We start from the raw sequence: 20,036 nt of genomic DNA, 5'->3' as shown, positions 1-20,036 counted from the left end.
TTTACCCACTTCTTTTATATTATAACATAATATGGCTAGCGCTTAGTAATACCAACAAGCTTTCCATGAGTGGAAAAAATGGATATTACTACTACTACTGGATGGTACTACAATACTACTACTACTACTACTATTACTACTACTACTAGTCCTCTGATCCTTATCAAGTTGAAATGACCCAAAGCCTATGTCATATATCCAGATTGGAAGTGTGACAGGGAAGGTGCTTGGAAAATGGTATAGGCCCCCTACTCGGTTGAGGGAAGGTTGGAGGGCTAATATCGACTTCCAAGCACCTTTGACCCTTTGCAATTATAATAATTATTACAGATAACTCTAAAATTCATAAGCTGATAACTCTAAAATTCATAAAAGCCGGTGCAATGGCCTAGTGGGTAGAGTGTTCGCCTTGCATTCGGAAGGTCGTGAGTTCGATCCCGGCCGAGTCATACCAAAGACTATAAAAATGGTACATGCTGCTTTCTCTGCTTAGCACTCAGCATTCGGGAAAGAGTATGGAAGTTGAACACACACCACTACCAGTGGACTAGCCCCCTGCTGTAGTGATTGCGTTGTGTGTGGCCCAGGGCTAATGAAACAGAGATGGGCACCGCCCTATGCACCAGAGATGGGCACCGCCCTTGGCGCGGGAAGGGTTTAACTTTTTCTTTTTTAACTAAAATTCATAAAGCTGTTAGACAGTTGAGAATCATCAGTCATATAGATCACTGTATCACTGACACTGTTTGTACAGATAAAGGTGACAAGGCCCTAGACTCCCTCATTCATCAGGCGCTGGAGTGGGGCCGGAACCACAACAAGGCCCTCCTGCTCCCCCACACATCCTGGCTGATTACCAAGCAGAAGAGCCTGGTCAAGACGCTGGACTGTCCAGGTAAGATGCATATAGAATAAAACACAGTGTATTCCACGGGGTTGGACATGTCTACTAGCCATTGTCCAGGGCAAGTAAAATAGCCCATGGCACAAGCTCATGTTCTACCCCACTTGCCACTTGATTGGGCAAGTAAAATTTTTCAATGAGTGAGATTTTGATATGCTTGTTTGATATGCTTCTTTTTACAGTCATGGCATCAAGCATAGGTCAACACTGAAAAAAGAGCCACTAATAAAAGAATTCCATCACTGGAAGTTAAAATGCATAGAAATATGTAATTTAAATTTTGGGCAAGTGAAAATTTGTTTTCTGCAATTAAACCTTTTATGTACTTACCCAATAGGACAAGTGAGTTTCAGAAAACTTGTCCAACCTTGTTCCGTATCACCTGAGGTACCAACCTTATCGTGGGTCAAATTGCTTGATGGCCAAAGGCCAGAGGGCCATCCAACCCGCGGGATGGCTGGGACTGGGGGTTATACGGAATACACTGTGTTATATTTTATCAATGTCATATTCAGGTCAGAAAACTGATTTTAATTGACAAACTAGTCATGAACAGAATAGAATTGTTTCAACATGCGCCAACAACTTAATTCTTAAGAACATTGATTTGAGAAAAATTTGAACAAAAACCCACTGGCAATACGGCCTCAAAAAGGCTATATTGGAACTACCTTTATCTAACCTTACCTGTAAGTTTTTATTTTAAACCTTTGATTGACAGGTGTGAGACACATGGTGACAACAGCCGACACCCAGCATGTCATCTGCACGGCAACGGACCATACCATCACCATGTACAGCGTAGGGTCCGGCAAAGCTGTGCAGACTTTTGAGGGACACAAGGATAACATCAATTGCATCTAGTAAGATGTCTTTTGTTTGTATTGATCTTCGTCTCAAGATTGATATTCTAACATGATTCATATAATGACAATGACAATTTTATTTATTAGTGATGATTACATAGGCCATTACAAACTAGTGACTTTGAGATGCTCAACAGGTTTTCCAGTGACATGTTGTGCACAAGTATTGATTTGAGCTGCCAACTCATTCTGGTGATGCTGAAGAAGTGTGTCACTGAAAATGTCCAGAAGCAATCTCTAGCTTATCCAGTTGTAGAGATTGATTTGTCTTCAATTTCAAGTTTTTCTCTGACAGAGTGAAAAAACATTGTCCAGATCGGACCAACTGGAATTTAGAATAGCACAATTTTTCTGGAATTGCCAACATTTTCCAGTGTAAAATGTTTTTCAATATTGGTGTGACTTGGGTGTGTGTGCTTTATTTGGGTGCGTACTTTAATCGACAAAATACAGTCATTATCACTGAAAGAATGTGTTTTCCAATGTGAAGAACATTTGCTTTTACTTTGCCGCAATGAAGAATGAAGACTTGAAGTATACAGCCTGTCAAAACATCATTGCGCACATGTAGAGAAGACAAATATAGATGCATACCTAAGGAAACAATGTTGAATGATTTACTGGCCTGATGAATCTACATGTATTCATTGATTATGATAATTATATTTTGATGATCTGCTTTTGGACAGAATCATTCTTTATTTTATAAGGCCTCTGACCTCCAAATAAAGGTGTGTGAAAAATTTATCTTGACCGAATGGATATAAATGTTAGAAATGCCTAAATTCCCATTGTCTACATGTATGTAATGCTGTCTGTCTTACGTGTTGACCCTCAAACATCAGCAGTGCTGCCTTAAGGGTCAGGGTACTGTCTTGTTGCATTTTGGAATACATAAATGAATGAATAAATCATATTTTGATCCCCCCTCTCCCAGTCTCTCCCACAGTGGTAAGTTCTTCCTGTCCGGCTCGGATGACCAGACGGTGCAGTCCTGGTGTCTGGAGACCGGGCAGGGACTCCGCACCTACTCCGGACACACCGCAGGGGTCATGTGCATGACCCTGGCCCACAACGACCAAATCTTCGCCACTGGTGCCAAAGTACGTGTCTAACTAGTGCCACACTATCAGTACTGAAATGTGACTGTCAGTTACTTATCAGCTACTCATTAGAAAGATATGTAGCTGATAGGTACCACACTATCAGTGCTGAAATGTGACTGCCAGTAACTTATCAGTAAGATATTTTACTTATCATTAAAACACATCATTTACTGACAGTCACATATTAGTACCATTTCAGTAAAACAGCTTTACTGTCACTGTAATATTTCTGACTTCCTCGACTTCTTATTACTGATCTCTTGCTGTTGCATCTGGACAGTACTGAAATGCTACTGCATACTAATTCTAATTCAGAAAGCTAAGTTTAATTCATTCGTTCTCAAATATTCTAAATGTCCAATAAATATGTCCTCTGATATAGGTCCTATAAATATCCTATGATGTATAGGTGTATGAGGATTGTTATTAGCTGCATTGAATGTTACCACCTATTAGATATAAAAGAAATAAAAAGCAATGGTCTCTCAACAATTTTAGTATGATCAATACTTCCTAAATTTGGAGCATTGCAGGTAAAATTTGTCAGGTGCAGGTAAGTTTCCATGTTACCTTCACCAGTGCAGGTATGCAGAAAAAAGTAGTACGAGCCTGCCTTAACTAAATGTGTCTATTCCCTAGGATCACATTGTGCGCGTCTTCAGCTTCGAGTGCCGGGAGCCCCAGCAGGTCATCGAGCAGCACACCGCGGCCATCACCTGCATCACGCTCACGCGGCACGACGACATCCTGGTCACGGCCGGCGCTGACTGTCGCATCCACGTCTGGCTCCTCAACAAGAAGAAGCTACTGAACACCATCTGGGCCCTGCAGCCAGAGGAGGAACCGCCCAAGGAGGAACAGGTCAGGGCCAGTCTTTTGTTTGTTTGAACCTTTGTTTATTCGCGAAAGCTCAAATTGGCCAACTGCCGCATCCACGTCTGGCTCCTCAACAAGAAGAAGCTACTGAACACCATCTGGGCCCTGCAGCCTGAGGAGCAACCACCCAAGGAGGAACAGGTCAGGCCGCTAGTTCACTTTTATCTGTTGGGTAACCTATATCTGTTGTTTTAAATATCAATGGAATTATAAGGAAACAGTACTGTGGAAGGATTAAAACACCGTAGAAGCTACTGAACACCATCTGGGCCCTGCAGCCTGAGGAGCAACCACCCAAGGAGGAACAGGTCAGGCTGCTAGTTCACCTTTATCTGTGGGGTAACCTATATCTGTTGTTTTAAAAATCAATGGAATTATAAGGAAACAGTACTGTGGAAGGATTAAAACACCGTAGAAGCTGGTAAACACCATCTGGGCCCTGCAGCCTGAGGAGGAGCCACCCAAGGAGAAACAGGTCAGGCTGCTAGTTCACCTTTATCTGTGGGGTAACCTATATCTGTTGTTTTAAAAATCAATGGAATTATAAGGAAACAGTACTGTGGAAGGATTAAAACACCGTAGAAGCTGGTAAACACCATCTGGGCCCTGCAGCCTGAGGAGGAACCCCCCAAGGAGGAACAGGTCAGGGCGTTAGTTTACCTTTATCTGTGGGGTAACCTATATCTGTTGTTTTAAAAATCAATCATGTAATTATAAGGAAGCAGTATTGTGGAAGGATTAAAACACAGTAGAAGCTGCTGAACACCATCTGGGCCCTGCAGCCTGAGGAGGAACTGCCCAAGGAGGAACAGGTCAGGGCCAGTCTTTTGTTTGTTTGTTTGAACCTTTGTTTATTCGTGAAAGCTCAAATCGCCTGACTGTCGCATCCACGTCTGGCTCCTCAACAAGAAGAAGCTACTGAACACCATCTGGGCCCTGCAGCCTGAGGAGGAGCCCCCCAAGGAGGAACAGGTCAGGCCGCTAGTTCACCTTTATCCAAGGGTTAACCTATATCTGAGTGTTGTTTTCATAACTGTGGAAGGATAGAAACACAGAAGAAGCTGCTGAACACCATCTGGGCCCTGCAGCCTGAGGAGGAACCGCCAAAGGAGGAACAGGTCAGGGCTGGTCTAAGTCTTGACTTTAAGTTTGGTGAATTACATGTATCTATAAGTTATACATGTGACCAACTGTCAGGTGGTAAATTGTCATCTTCGTATATATATATATATATAAATAAGGGCTTACATATTCTAATCTCAAAAAGATGTATTTACAAGACTAGTTGAATTAACAAGGAACATTCAGTTACAAGGTAAATTCACAAGTTTGTCATCTCTGGCAGAGGATTTTTAGAAAATAGTGGCTGCTACATGTAGTGTATTATTTTTTGTTCTCAGTGTGGTAGTGGTACCGGTGCACTTGATGTTTAGGTCTGGACCTGTACCTAAACAATCTTATATGCAAGTATAGGTACAGGGTTTAGTTACTCAGCCCAAGAGAGGAGACCAAGCAAAAGCTTATTGATTATTTTCAATGACAAACGAAACGTTCTCTGTCTTCAACTCAGAAAGAGAAAAAGCCCAAGAAGAAGAAGAAGAAATCGGAAGAAGACGAACCCAGCGACTCCATGGACGACGAGCACACGGGAGGGAACACCCCTCCCTCGTCGCCCCTCCCCCCTCTCCCCATCCTGGTCACCCCCGTAGTCAGCATGGTACTGTCCAAGAACAACAGTTTCCTCGTGTCTGGGTGTGAGAATGGAGACATCCATGTTTGGGCGCTGACTACAGGCAGCCTTGTTCATCAACTGCTGGGAATCAAGGGAAAGGTACGTTGATGAAGGTTGGACATCCAGGTAATAAGATATGCCAAAAAGCAGTTTCTCATGATATGACGAGGAAAGAAGTTGTTTACAGAAGCATCCAAAATTTATTCTTGCTTCCTCAACATTGCCAAGGAAGAGAGAACAATTATATGGTCAAATTAAGGAACCCGCATGTTATTAAAAAAGTGAGTGAATTCATCTTCCACTGTCTCCAATAAAGAAGTTAAACCCAACAGATTCTAATCTAAAGTAGCTCTAGATCTTTGTATTACATTTAGCATCTCAGTGTAGGCATCATCCATTAGTATCACTGTACCTATTATCGTTATTCCACACTAGTGCCTTGTGATTTGCCCTTGGGCATGTATGTGCCACCAAACAATTATCATTGTCTCAGCTTGTGGTATATACAAGATGAATAGTCTCCAACCAAAGTTTCAATGTATTACCTTAGAACACTCATAATTGGTACCAAATTGTAGTGTTGCTTTGTTAAGCCTTTAGATATGTCGAACTCTAATTACAAAGCTCTGATTCAATTTGAAAGTATTAGTAAGTGATACCCTATTGGCAGAGCAGCCTAATAGTCCTACATTTGTAATTACAGGCCATCTACAGCTTTAGATTTATATCATATTCCCTTAACCTAGTCTATTTGAGCACTTAAAAAGCCTCATGCTGTGTTGAAAGAATGTCAATGATACTGTACTGTCAGACTTGTATAAGAGTCTATAATATACTTGTATAATGGACGAATAAAGCCAATAAAGCCAATGTTATGGTTACCAGAGGACCACCTTGGAGCCCTAGAGAATTTGGTCGTCTTAGACAAGTGGTCTTTTTATGAAAAAGAGAGTGACGAGCCACAAGGCAAGACAGACAAGGATTTCAAACTTAAAGTCCATGTCTTTTAATCATACAAGTTTGATGGTATAGCTTTCTCATAGTGTAGTAAAAAGTGCACGATCAAAACTAAAGACAGTTCAAACCCTGGCCAATCAGCACCAAGGACAGGTGAAGTTACAGGACAGTTAACCAATCAGCACCAAGGACATGTACAGTTACAGAACAACTGGGCAATCAAAACAAAGGGCATGTGCAGTTACAAAACAATCAGCATCAAAGACAAGAACAGTTACAGTGTAATTGCCCACTCAGCGCCTAGGATATATAGAGTTGCAGCAGAACTGACCAATCAGCACTAGGAAAGGCACTTGCTTCACATCCAGGCATAAAAGTGGGTCGCTGACTTTGGTTGGGGAGGGAACAGAGGGAATGAGAGGGAACTGAAAATCATCATTTGGCACAAAGTATCTGATAAAAACTTGAATTAGATCTAAGTTATGTAAGGATTAACATTCAATTCAAAAATAAAGATTGAATAACTAACTGGTTGATTGATTGATTGATTGATTTTTTTATCAATTTCAGGTGACCTGTGTTGCCATAGCAAATGACAGCGTGTTTGCTGCTCTGGGCTGTGAAAATGGCAGCATCCTGGTGTTCAACATCCGCACCAAAGCCCTGATGCACACCCTACAGGGTCACCAGGCCCCCGTTACAGATGTAGCCATCTCTCACGATGACCACTTCATTCTGTCTGCTGCTGAGGTACGTCATATCACAAGCCTATGAAATGATCTTTTTCTGTATTTCCAAAGGAGCCTATGGATAGCATAAAATCATCAGTTGACGAAAGTTACATGCCTATTGGAGACTATTGGCGATTGTCTCCAGGACTGGTCCCTCTTGCTTATTGGGACAGGACATATGAAAAACCTTTCATCAATTCATGTACTTGTTAGTTTATAACAAGAAATTGGTGAATGTGTTTTGTAATAAAATGAAAGGTCCAACAACAAAAATCAACAACATGGACCCCCAAACAATGAGCAGTAAAGAAAAAATCTAAAGCTGGGGATAGCCCCAGTTTAGAGGATTCTTATTGAACTGTACTGGAAAACCCTGCCTAATAATTTTACTTCATGCAACTTGCTTAATCCCACAGGATGACACCGTTCATGTGTGGAACCTGGACAAGATGCCAGTGGATCGTGAGGAGACAGACTCCATCAGCAAGTCCGTCACGTGCATCACCGTGGGAACCGTGGAACGGGACGGCAGCAGCATCGCCCTGTCCGGTGGGAAGGATGGGAGCTGCAGACTCTGGAGCATGGACACTTACAAGGTTGGTTTGTTTGTTCGTTTGTTTTGCATACCCGGTAAACCGCCTTATGGCGTAACACCCAATGTTTGTGTATCTGAACAGTGCAAGCTGCATATTGGGACAATGGGACAGAAGTACATACTAGCAACGTAACGCAATGATTACACTGATTTAAATTTATGAACCCTAATGTTCCTCAATGAAGTTTGGTGGTCAGAAATGATAGCCTGAATGTAAAATATGCTGAAATACACTAGCTAGAACCCTTGCACCTTTTGTGAACTTACAAAACAGTTGACAACGATGTATCAACAACACGTAAACAATGCGCTTCAGATGCTGCATCACCTACAAGATCATGTGAAGGCCATCACCTGCGTGGCGCTTTCCAGCAACGGAACGTTTGCGGTGTCGGGCTCCGAAGACACCACCATCAAGGTGTGGAGCGTGGACAACGGACTGGTGGTCCTCTCGTTTGTCGAACATTCCGCACCCATCGCGTACGTCACGGTCACGTCTGACGACACAAGGTGGGTTGAAACAAAAAAAGTTAATCTATCTACACTGCATTCCAGATATATGTGTTCATTCTTGTGGCCGGCCGGTTCTCCATCAAATGAGATCAGAATGTTTCGAGTAATGTTGGAATGCCATAGAATGCGGTTGTATTGCAGTTAGAATAGTTAGAATACACTTTGAATGCTGTTTGATATTTCTCCACCTCAAATGCACCTTGAAAGTTTTGAGCATTGATGCAGTGAGAATTTCTAGAATATACTAGGAATTCCCAGGAATGTGCAAAGAATTTGAATGAATTCATTCTTATTTAAGGTACCATTTTGTGTTCTCAAAACTCTACCATAATGATTGCAGGATTCTGTCTGCTGACATCAAGAACAGCCTGAAGCTGTGGCAGGCAGAGTCTGGAAACATCCTGCTGTCCTGCACCGGCCCGTCGCTACTGGTGGCGGTCACGCCCGACAACCAGAACGCAGTGTCAGGTAGTGCTGCAGTCAGCTTTATCAAGCTTACATGTACAATTGTATTGAGTTCACAATACTCGTACCATAAAAGATACTCGGTGTAGGAACAATATCTTCTCGCTTATGAAAAATTTATTGACTTCATTTGGTATGAATGCATGTAATTTGTATCTTCAACATTTCTACTCTCACTCACTTACTCTCTATTAAAAAAAAAAACAATAAAGCAAAGTAAGAAATACTAAAAGCACAAATACCACAAGCAAGAAGGTTTCACATTTTTGGTGGAATACATGCTAGCCATGCATGGACAAAGAATTACAAGTTTTCTACATTGTGTTCATACATTGCAACAACAATTTCATAATACAGTCTGTTAGATTGTAGAATCTAACAGTATACTCAACAACATGACATTTGATTTTCCTTCTCGTTGATGTAAACAAGTTCCCTTCCAGTATCCTCTGGGCTTGAATTAGCACTAAAAATTCATTACATGACTGCAGTATTCTAGCCAGCAACTGTCCTTCCGTCCTTTGACGGAACTTTGCTGCTGGGGACAGACAAAACTTTTGCCCATTCTGTGCTCTGTGACAGACAAAAATCGGCATGTAAAGATCATATTAATTGAACCAAGCTGAGTCTACCTGCACATTTTGCCCCTTAAAATAAAGGAAATAGCCTTTCAGAGGATCTAAGTTTCGACATGTTACTGGCGAGTATGCTCTCGAACCCCCCCTAGGATCGTTGCACCTTCGACAAGTTTCCGTTCCTCAGGGACAGAAAAAAATTCAGGCTGGCTAGAACACTGCATGACTATCATATCAACTCCCCAGGTGACAGAGACAATGTGATGAAGATCTGGACCCTGAGCGATGGGAAGGTGGTTCAGTCCATCAAGCATGTGGACAGCATCTCCTGCATCGCCATCTCCCTGGACAGTCAGCTGTGTGTGACGGGGTCACACGACATGTCACTCAAAGTCTGGGAGGCCAAGACTGGGAAACTCACACAGGTATCGTCTTTCTTTTCCTTCTATTGATGAGTCGATGATGTTTGCAGACTTGAGATTGCGTCAAAGAATCATTCTTGAGAACCATAAAAGCCAACTTTCACTTTTTATTGCAATTGTCATTGCCAAAATAAATAAATGGACAGTATCTCAGTATTTTACTCTTGGTTGATGCTTGCTTGCTTGTTTGTAGATAGCTGAGCTCATTGTTGGATTGATTGATTGATAAGGATGGGACATTAAGTTGTGATCCAATGTTTATTGTGCTAGTCAAAAAGATCTAGAGGAATTTCCCTGTACAGTAAACCTGTAAATACTGTACATAGCGTCTGTCCTCTCTGTGATGACCAGTGGAAGTTTAGCTCTTCAGTGATAAACTGGATCAATATCACTTTTCCTTTGATTGCTTGCTTGATTGATTGATTGATTGATTAATCCATTGATGACATATGCTGGCCAGCCATGACAACGTGGTTACCAGTGTCCAAGTTGATTTAAGTAAAGTTAAGAATACACTGAGATTGATGTATTGATTTATTGATCTATTGATGACAGATTTTGGCGGGCCACGACGACGTGGTCACCTGTGTCCAGGTTGCTGAGCAGAAACAGCGCGTGGTGTCAGGGTCGGTGGATAAGACTGTTATCGTGTGGAACCTGAACACTGGACAAATCGAACAGACGCTTTCCGGACACACCGGCACGGTCACTTGTCTTGGACTAGCCAATGATGCGGACACAGTAATTTCTGGTGAGTATGTAGGTTGTGTTCAAGTGGCATTGTGTGTATGTCGTGGCATTTCTCCACTCCACCCTGATGTAAAAATGGGTACCTTACTTTGGTTGGGAACTGGTAAAAGGTAGTGGAAGGAGAGGGTTCAACCAGGGCTCAACCTTCCTGTACCATGCCCTAATAGACACAGTTTAAAGCAACCCAGCCTCAAAAATGCTATGGAACTACCATTACCATTTCACCTCCTCAGGTAACATGCATAATCTAGTGGTAAGCGGCCCTGCTTCTGGAACTAGAAGCCGTGAGTTTGATTCTGGCTGTGTCGCTCACCCAACATGCACGCTACAGGAAAGGGCTGAAGTCCTTAGGATGGGACATTAATCCGTGGTCCACTGTTCATTGTGCTTGTCGTAAAGAGCTAGGGGAATTTCCCCGTTACAATGAACCTGAGTGTAAATACCGTACATAGCATCTGCCCTCTCTGTCACAACCAATGGAAGACTAGCTCTTCAGTGAGACAAAACTATATATCGAGATCACAAGTTCCTTTTCCTTTTTTCATCTTCAGGCTCAGATGACGGTACCATCCGCGTGTGGTCGGCCAACACGGGCGTCCACCTGACCAGGATGGACATGTACGTGGGGATCAGGGACCTGAAAGTACCCCTGGACGGGACGCACGTCATCGTGCACCTGACGGACAAGGCTGTGGTGCCCATCCTGCAGCTGCTCAACGGGAAGGTTGAGGAGGTCAAGTTCAGCAGTGAGACAACTCTCGATGGTAAGGCTCGGATTTTTGTCTATAGATGCCACACAAAATCTATTGATAGCGTGAGTTTACTGTTGCAGCTTGATTCACTGATGTCAGCCCACATGCTCTTTCCTTTGTAATGAGATGTCCTCTTCTTACTGAAGTACTCAAGCTAATATTGCCTGCTCTACTCACCAGTTCTTCATTCACAAAATGTTCCCCAAATTTTTGTCTTTGCATGCCAATTAGATGAACTGAAAGTCAGGTAGGTGTTTAAGAAAGTGGGGTTTTCGTAGGAACCATTTTGAGTTTGAAACAGTACCGTAGAACTTCGTGAAGATGATCACTATAACATGATTTGTGTAGAAAAAAATCTTTTTCATTTCGTTGAATAGCACCAAAGCAGACCAAACAGTATTTATGACACAAATTTTATTTCTTTACCTAAAGTGTACAGACCAGAGCTGTCTCCACACATGTCCCTCCGTCCCAGGATGGAAAATTTGCTAACCATGTAAATGGGGACAAAATTTTACCCTTCTCATCCCAAAAAATCTTCATAACTTGATAAATCCACTTTTAATTTTGAAATAAATTTGTTTTTTTCCAAAGCCTAAAATCATGACAGATTTAACAAAGAAAATCAACAATCATCGGCTCCCAAAAAATGTCTGGGATGGAAAAAGTTGGACGTAGCCCTGCTTCAGACGTGTAAAGGTGGTATCTCACTGCAATTGGGGCACCAATGCAGCACTGAGGTCTGAGGGGTTCACACTGCAGCACCCATTTTTTATAATTTAGATATTGTGGAATACCTAAAAGTATGACTTAGAAGACAACAGATTACACAAAATTTTTACTAAGAAAACTTGTTCTTTATCTCAGAAATCTTTCGAACTCCGCAGTGCCACAATGGTGCCCCAAGTACAGTGAGATACCATCTTATAAAATCCAGCATGAGGAATTAACTTAAGATGAAAATGGCACTGGGCAAAAGCACTGCAATTTGGTCTGCTTATTCCCACATGTGTTAGAAGAAAAGAAGAGAAAAGCCAGTCAGACGCAGAAGACGGCACCGGGGGCGACCGGCGGCAGTCGACTCTTCGCAAATGGGAGGAAAAGCACGCGAGGCAAAAAACAGAGCAGCCGGGCGAGACTCAACAGTGGCGGCTCTGAGTCGGTCAGCTCCGGCTACCACTCGAACAACCAGCCCACCCCGAAACATCGGAAAAAGTCCAAAATGTGCCAGATCGTGTGAGTGAGTAGTAGAGCGTGTGCCAAACGTCTCCGACCGGTTGGAGGAGGAGGAGCGCCCAGATTCTCAAGAACATCAACTTACTGTACAACTTTGTCAGCGGACTTACACATTGGTAGGATTGGTACTGTGTACAGTCTCATCGGATAAATCATTGTGAGTTTGGTAGCGGGTAGTTCACAACATTTCACAGGGAATAAAGAGGGAGGTAACCAATAAAATGGTGCATTTTGAAGGGACAAGCTTACGTCGAGCTAACACTACAGCTCCATGTTGCGCTAGGTTAAGAAAGAGATGTAAAATGTGGAAAATAATAGTGATGGTGTATTTATTTGAGTTGACAGGACATACAGAAGAACAGTTTATTTTACTTTTTGTGTATCAACTCTTGAATATAATGTTGTAAAATATATATTATATATCTATATATCTATAATAATATATTTCATGTAGTTATTCAGTAGACAAAGAGTCATAGTTGTGGACTTTGGTATTGTCTTAAGAATTGCTATTGCAGGAAGATGAAAAGTATTACAACGTCAAACTTAATGTCACACTTTTGTCATTTACCTATGGCAAAAATAAGAGACAACGTAGTTATCTTACTTTATTGTGCATTCAAGTCGTCTGTGTGGTGTTTGTTTTTTCTCTGTCCAAAAGTGCAGTATAAGCTTTGTCTGCATCATTGTCAAAGCACCAGTATCAGGACATGTGACCACTAGGTCTTATGACATTTGTGCTTGGCAAACGAGAGAAATTTTGTTGTGTTGCATTAGAAAATGTTCATATGAATATAGTTCATTCAATTTTTATTTGATAACGTTAGACATGAAAGAATTACCTAGAGAAAGTCTACGATGACTTTTTAAAAAATGACCATTATAACTAGTATATTTTCTTTTGTTCTGTATGAAAATTAAAAAAAAAATGTAGGTAATACAGAGGTCAGTAAGTTTTAAACTAGCATTGATTTAAATCAGGGTGAAATGAGAATTTTTATTTGTTCTACCATTTTTGATCTTTTTAAAAGAGACTTGAAATTTAGTGATACTAGGGTTTATTGATTGACTACAAAGTTTACCAACATCTAAAGACAATATGTATCCCCCTAAGTTCTGAAACTGATTCAATGTATTGATCATACATTCAAGTTTTGTCTTTCATAGTACAAAACGTTTTCTTATGACAGAAATTTTTTTGTATGAAATCTCCACATACTTCAGGACCTGTTCTGCTTTATGACGATTGAATGACATGCAACTTGCCAAGGTTATACACAATATGGCCAAATCTCACAGTTTATGGTCAAATGATAAGCTAGAATGTAGAATGTGCAATGCTTGTGTATATCATTATCACTCTCATATGAATACCCTAGATATATCTTGGAGTATGAAGAGTTTTCTCAATCAGTCTTTATGGACATCAATATTCATATTCTATCTAATTGCATTAAGTACATTAATGATGGCAAATTATGTTTACAGACAAGCATTCAGAGTTGTATGTTATCTTCACAGTTCATCTAAAAAACTCAAAGACATATCTCATATGATTTGGACAAATCTAATCCATCTTTTCCATTCATTTTTGAACTGAAAGCTGAACATTTTTGAGGGGTGATAGTCAATTTTTTTCCTTTAAAAAAAGAACAAGATTCCAAAGCCATAGTGACTTATAGTGATAAAATGAGACTTACATGTATCTGAGTTGATATTTTTCTGTGGAAGAAAGTTAGATTTTGTTGTAAGTTACAGCATTAGCTATAATGTTGAATGTATTTATTGTCCTGTATCAGATACAGATACATAGGAAATGGTTGCTATGGAAATCTGTTTCTATGGTAATTGTTCTATTGTAGAACATTCCTGGCCGGTTCTGTATCTATCTATAGATAGTTAATTCCACCGTGATTATGGCAAGTTCTGGACATTTTTTTACTCACCTTGCAAATTGGGAACAATATTATCTCTCATCTTTTCACGCATAAACTCAAAATATTTCCATGACTCTGTAACGTTAGTTCACCTTTATCCGTAGGGTGACCTTTACCCGTTCTTTTTAAGAACAACCTATTTGGGGAGAGCAAGTCGACAGATGATGGTTTCAAACTGCAATATTTTGATACTGGATACCCTGTTTAGCAACACAAACGATATAGATTACCCCGCGGATAAAGGTGAACTAACGTTAGTGACTGTTGGCTCTCTGCCTTTTGCAAAAAGGGAGTGTCAGCTGTAGCTATGAAGGATGGTGCCCAAGATACTTTATCTCATCCTACCAGCTATAATATTTTTACGTTAAATCGACTCTTCAGGTTTGTACAAGTTGTTCAATGAAGTTTTTTTTTTTTGCCTTCCATGGCTTCAACCATGAGTCGGTTATGACAATTTAGTTATTATGATTTCGTAATTGCTTCATCAGCAGTTTCTTTGTTTTCTGATCATTATACCATGTGGTTGTATAAATGAAGTGTAATTTTTTTTTAAACCCTTAAACTGCCAAAACCGGATATATCCGGCACACATATACATGCCCTGTGTGCCATGCCCGGTTATAACCGGGATAGCGTATTCCCCCGAACTAGCAGCTTTGCGCGCCTGTAGCGCACAAACGCCCGGAAGTTAGGGACTTTGGCCTTGTTTGGGTGTCTCTTTTCGGGGGTCAGCGGCCAACCCTGGTACTAATACAGTAATAGCATTTTATAGGGCTGAAACTGGCAGTTTAAGGGTCAAGAATTAGCACGGTTACCGTTACACAAATTTTAGTTCCACTGGACATTCCAAGGGATATTTGTGTGTAAGTCATGTTTAAATTATGTCCTGCTTTAGTAATTCTGGTGTAAAGTTCTACTCTACAAAGTATAGATAGATAGATATATGGTCGTATTGAGTAAGCTGCTTAATTTTTGATGTAGTGACAGACGACTGATCCTTGCAAGATTGCAAGACTCTACCAAGACTACTAAACTGTGTTGCTTGAGAAGGCTGTGACTTCTTGTATCTGATCCATATGCACAGGGTTGCAATGTTATTGCTCTACATTCACAGATCTGTTGGTATATTCTGTAAAATAGTCCCTTTAATTGTTGTTGAATGTATAGTGAGAATAATCTCTTGTGGCTACTGTTCTGAGTGAAAAATTCTGCTGCCATGGTTGCAAAGTTCCAGTCAGTGGGAGTTCAAGTTCGTTCACAGTGTAGACACGAAAACCAATGTGCATTCAGTGTTCCTCTATCCTGTTACACACCGGTATGATACTCTAGTTTGAAATACTGTACAGATAAGAGAAACATATTGGGACAACATTTGACTGTCATACATAATAATATAGTCAGGGGAAAAAAGTCTAAATAATGTTAATCATAACTGTCATAACTATAGCCAACACAATTCTGGTGCATCAGAGAGACCATGGCAAGGAAAATGTTGATGTGTACCTTTAATGTTCAAGACATCATAAAGGACTTAGTAAGGGTTGACATTTGTAAACATTGAAACATCTTCAAAGAACAAGATATTTAGATGTTCAGGATTTGTTGGTTGGTGTTAAAGTGAATGTTTGTTGAATCTTTCTTCTATGTAATACCAAGGATGTTATATAAGATCTTATATAACGTCATTGGTAATACACATATAGCAAAATAACTTTTCTGAATGTGTCCAGGGACACCTGAAACGCAGGCTGTAGTCTGGGTGTGACTTTTACCCTGGTAAAATGATTCAAAGGAATAAATAAAGAAACAAATTATATTTCTGCCGAAGCTACTTAATAGATAAAATGATATGTGAGCAGCAACATATGCTTTAAGTTTAGCCCATTTGCCATTCCTTGTAGGATGTTTTCTATAGTAAAGGCATGGGAAAGGTCAATTCTTCTCAAGTAATATGGCACCTTGATAGGAAAAAAATCTTTATTTCAATCACCGGAAAAATGTTTATGTCATTTCCCCCTGCCTTTGAAATGAAGCAGCATTTTACATGTAATGGCTGTTAGCAGCTTAGTTCTGCCAAAAAGTAGTTACTCAAGCAACTGGATATGGTTTTGGAAGGATGTTACGTCTGACCATTTCCAAAACCATATCCAGTTGCTTGAGTAACTCCATTTTGGCATATCTTATTACCTGGATGTCTAACCTACATCGAAGTAGCAGCTTAGTTGCTGAATTCTTTTGGAAACATCAAATTCATTCATTAAACCGTGTGCCAAAATTGCTACCTTTAAACCGATGGAGAGCCCACTTACTAACCCAAAGGTATCTTGAGGACAACTAACTTTGACATTACTAGGTGTTCAACTTTTGTGAATACTGTGGAAGACCTCTCATGAAATATTTTGTGACATTTATGGAGCTCTTTGGGAGTATTGGTGTATAACAGTGTAACTAACCATAGACTGTTCAGAGAACGTTTGTCACTGTGGATGTGTCTGCAGTTGTATTTATTTGGGCTTGTGCAATCCCGACAAGTTAAACAAGAAAATGTGTAACTTGCAATATTTCTGTGTCGATTCATTAAATATAAAGTGAGTTTTGCGACTTCTCGTTTCCTGCTTGTTCCTTTGTAAGATGAACCTTAGAGGCCATACAAATTTATTTACTTGGTTATAATGCTACATTGTAGCTCACCTTTATCCACAGGGCAACCTATACACTACCAAAAATCCTTTTTCTTGTTTGTCTTGTTTTGCTTCCTCACAGAAAATTTTTCTTCCAGGAAGAAAATTATTCTGTCCTCAAGAAATCTTAGCAAAATGTGCTTGTCCATGGGGCAAGCAAATTTTTGCTTGTCAAGTTTTTAAGAAAATTTGAGATTTGTTTTCTTGTATTTCTTAAAATGCTTTTTCTTGTTAATCTTGTTTTGCTTCCTCACAGAAAATTTATCTTCCATGAAGAAATAAAATTCTTGGATTTCTTAAGAGTTGAATCTGGTTAGAAAAATACAAGAATTTCTAGAATTTTTTTCTTGCATTATAAGAAAAAGTAAGAAGATTTTGCTTAAATGTCTAAAAATAAATTTTGGGTTTCTCGTTTTGCTTGAATTTTATTTTCAATTTTCTTCCTGCAAGAATATTTTTCTTCATATAAGAATTGTCCATGGGTTAAGCAAAATAAGAAAAAATCATTTTTGGTAGTGTATCCATTGTGTTTATTAAGGTACATTGTATATCAACTGGACAGATGGTGGTTTCAAGTTGTAATTTGTTCAAAATATTTTCGTTTGAAACCACCGTCCATCGAATTAATATTCCTAAATACCCATTTCTTAAAGTAACAAATATAGGTTACCCCACTGATAAAGGTGAAGTGGCGTTATTTGTGTAGCATATGTATCTGTCTGAATCTGAAAAACAATCTCCTTTATCAGTCCTCCTTTATCCGTTGGTAACCTATAATGGAGACAAAGTAGTTAAAAACAATGCCATTGCCTACACACAAATGTATCTGTCATTTTTAAAAACTGAGTATATAGGATTATCAAGTTGACGGACGGTGTTTTTTTGAAATAAGAATAATTCTCAAATATTGCCGTGAGTCCGTCGACTTGATATCTCTAGCTAATACCAGGTTTAAAAACAACGGATATAGGTTACCCCCTGGATAAAGGCAAACTGGAGTACACAGGTCGATGAAAAAAAATAGTAAAAATCGGCCAGTTTCCGTTATAATAATTCCAGGCAACATTACCCATAGTGCCCCTACTACCTTAAAAAGGGCTACCTTCATCTAAAGTAGCTAGTCTTTCCCTAAATGACTATAAAGTATTGATATTTGTTTTGGGAACGGCATAGATTAACGCTAGTTCACCTTTATTCGCGGGGTAACCTTTATCCGTTGTATTTAACACCAAGGTATTTTGGGATATCAAATCGCCTGACGGTTGTCTCAAACTGCATTATATTGAAAAAAAAAGCAATTTGAAACCACCGTCCATCTACGTTATATCCCTAAATATCTTGTTTTTAGGTGCAACGGATATAAGTTACCCCGCGAATAAAGGTGAAGTAGCGTTATACCCGTGCTGTACATTTTGTTGTTTCAAAAGAAAGTTTGTTAAAAGGACTGAACATGACAAGTTGTTTCCTGTCTTAGTTATCTTAGTCGCCTCACACTTTCTGTGCATGAATGTAATTTAATATTGACTTTGCCTGTTTAAATTGCATTAACCAGTAAACGGGCTGAAGTCATAACATGGCAGGTTTGCACATTATTATGGTTTGGCTGGTCTAGGTATGGGGACAATACACCTTTCTCACGCGGCAACCATGATAGATCTAAAATGAGTTCAATGAGGCAAACAAAAGACTGTCCATCATAATTAGCAGCTCAACCAAAGATAGCCTGGAAATTAGGAAATATACCAATAAGAGAATGGCTGCATGTCCATCAAATATTTGCGTTATTGTGTCTTTATTTTGCATCTCTTGAGGGACTATGGGATCAGTGTACGCTACTCTAAATTGCTATATCTTTGGGTTATAATATTTATTATTTCATCTTATATTGTGAAAATTTGTGTGGTTTGGGTGAAAACTAAATGGAAGCTGATTTTAGAAACAAGGTTTGTTTTTGTCTGTTTGCCTCATTGACCTCATCTTCGATCTATCATGGCCGCCGCGTGAGAAAGGTGTATTCACAGTCATGGGGTCTTGTTTTGGGGGATGATCCAAAGTGATGGATGCATTTGCGAATATCTACACACCTTCCAAATTATTGCAACACATAGGGACCGTCCATTTCATGTGGAGGTGAGAGACCAGGAAGGGGGGGGGACAAGTTTTACATGTTGGGAAAGGGAAGGGTACATTCATTTGATGGTCTTCAGGTTCTAGTAAGGGAGTCCAATGGACCATCCATTCCACAAACTTCAGGATGTGGGAGAGAGGGACCATCCATTTTCGGTAGTTAGAGGGTGTGGGTATCATTTCACTTAAGGTTGAGGTTGTTGGAATAGACAAATTGAAACAACACCTGGTTTAAAACCGTTTATTCAATAACATTTCTTGATACATTCGGGGAAACAAAGTGTACAATATGTTGGTCAGGTTGTACTTGACATTTTCAAACGTTGATCACAGAAATAGATTACGAGTACCCAAACTAAGAAATATTTTGTTCTTAGTGTTCTTGGACAAGATGACTTTCTATGGCAATGTGGACAAGGTGGCTAGTTTTGTACTAGAAACTCCACAAAATACACGAAATATAAAGTGAGAACAAAAGGTCTGAATGGAAGAAATACATGGAAAGAATACATTACAAGACAAGAAATACATCAATTTTTACAATGTACAGCATTTTTTAATAGCGACTTCTGGCTACAGTCAAACCCAGACACCATCAGAACACAGTACGTACAATGTTTGACACTGTAAAACCAACAGTCCTTAACCGAGGAAGACTACTAGTAGTTTTATTTGTGCTGATAGAAAAACAAATCAATGTAACTTGCTCAGAGGTACCGGTGCTTACAGTACACCAGATAGACATCAGAGGACATTGATGACTATAAAATTGTACACTTTGTATTCTATGAAAACAAGAACATCTACACAC

The 20,036-nt window shown here is 39.9% G+C and overlaps 1 protein-coding gene across 1 annotated transcript in view; it reads left to right on the top strand.

Annotated features, from left to right (window-relative positions):
• Positions 1–17,018, top strand: part of LOC118411808 (NACHT domain- and WD repeat-containing protein 1-like) — a 30,101-nt gene extending 13,083 nt beyond the window's left edge. The window contains exons 14-30 of the mRNA XM_035814294.1: positions 755–895; positions 1,626–1,767; positions 2,708–2,873; positions 3,516–3,737; positions 3,786–3,893; positions 4,168–4,227; positions 4,617–4,724; positions 4,808–4,870; positions 5,323–5,583; positions 7,012–7,191; positions 7,589–7,768; positions 8,084–8,277; positions 8,621–8,748; positions 9,567–9,745; positions 10,298–10,493; positions 11,044–11,256; positions 12,261–17,018. Coding sequence (XP_035670187.1) covers positions 755–895; positions 1,626–1,767; positions 2,708–2,873; positions 3,516–3,737; positions 3,786–3,893; positions 4,168–4,227; positions 4,617–4,724; positions 4,808–4,870; positions 5,323–5,583; positions 7,012–7,191; positions 7,589–7,768; positions 8,084–8,277; positions 8,621–8,748; positions 9,567–9,745; positions 10,298–10,493; positions 11,044–11,256; positions 12,261–12,484 — 2,765 coding nt within the window. The 3' untranslated portion in view covers positions 12,485–17,018. The remainder of the gene's footprint in view (positions 1–754; positions 896–1,625; positions 1,768–2,707; positions 2,874–3,515; positions 3,738–3,785; positions 3,894–4,167; positions 4,228–4,616; positions 4,725–4,807; positions 4,871–5,322; positions 5,584–7,011; positions 7,192–7,588; positions 7,769–8,083; positions 8,278–8,620; positions 8,749–9,566; positions 9,746–10,297; positions 10,494–11,043; positions 11,257–12,260) is intronic.
• Positions 17,019–20,036: the final 3,018 nt, after the last annotated feature.

The sequence above is a fragment of the Branchiostoma floridae genome, chromosome 3 (assembly GCF_000003815.2).
Source record: "Branchiostoma floridae strain S238N-H82 chromosome 3, Bfl_VNyyK, whole genome shotgun sequence".
In the NCBI taxonomy this organism is placed as follows: domain Eukaryota; kingdom Metazoa; phylum Chordata; class Leptocardii; order Amphioxiformes; family Branchiostomatidae; genus Branchiostoma; species Branchiostoma floridae.
Note: the sequence above shows the minus strand (reverse complement) of the source record. Positions and strands in the feature narration are given on the sequence as shown.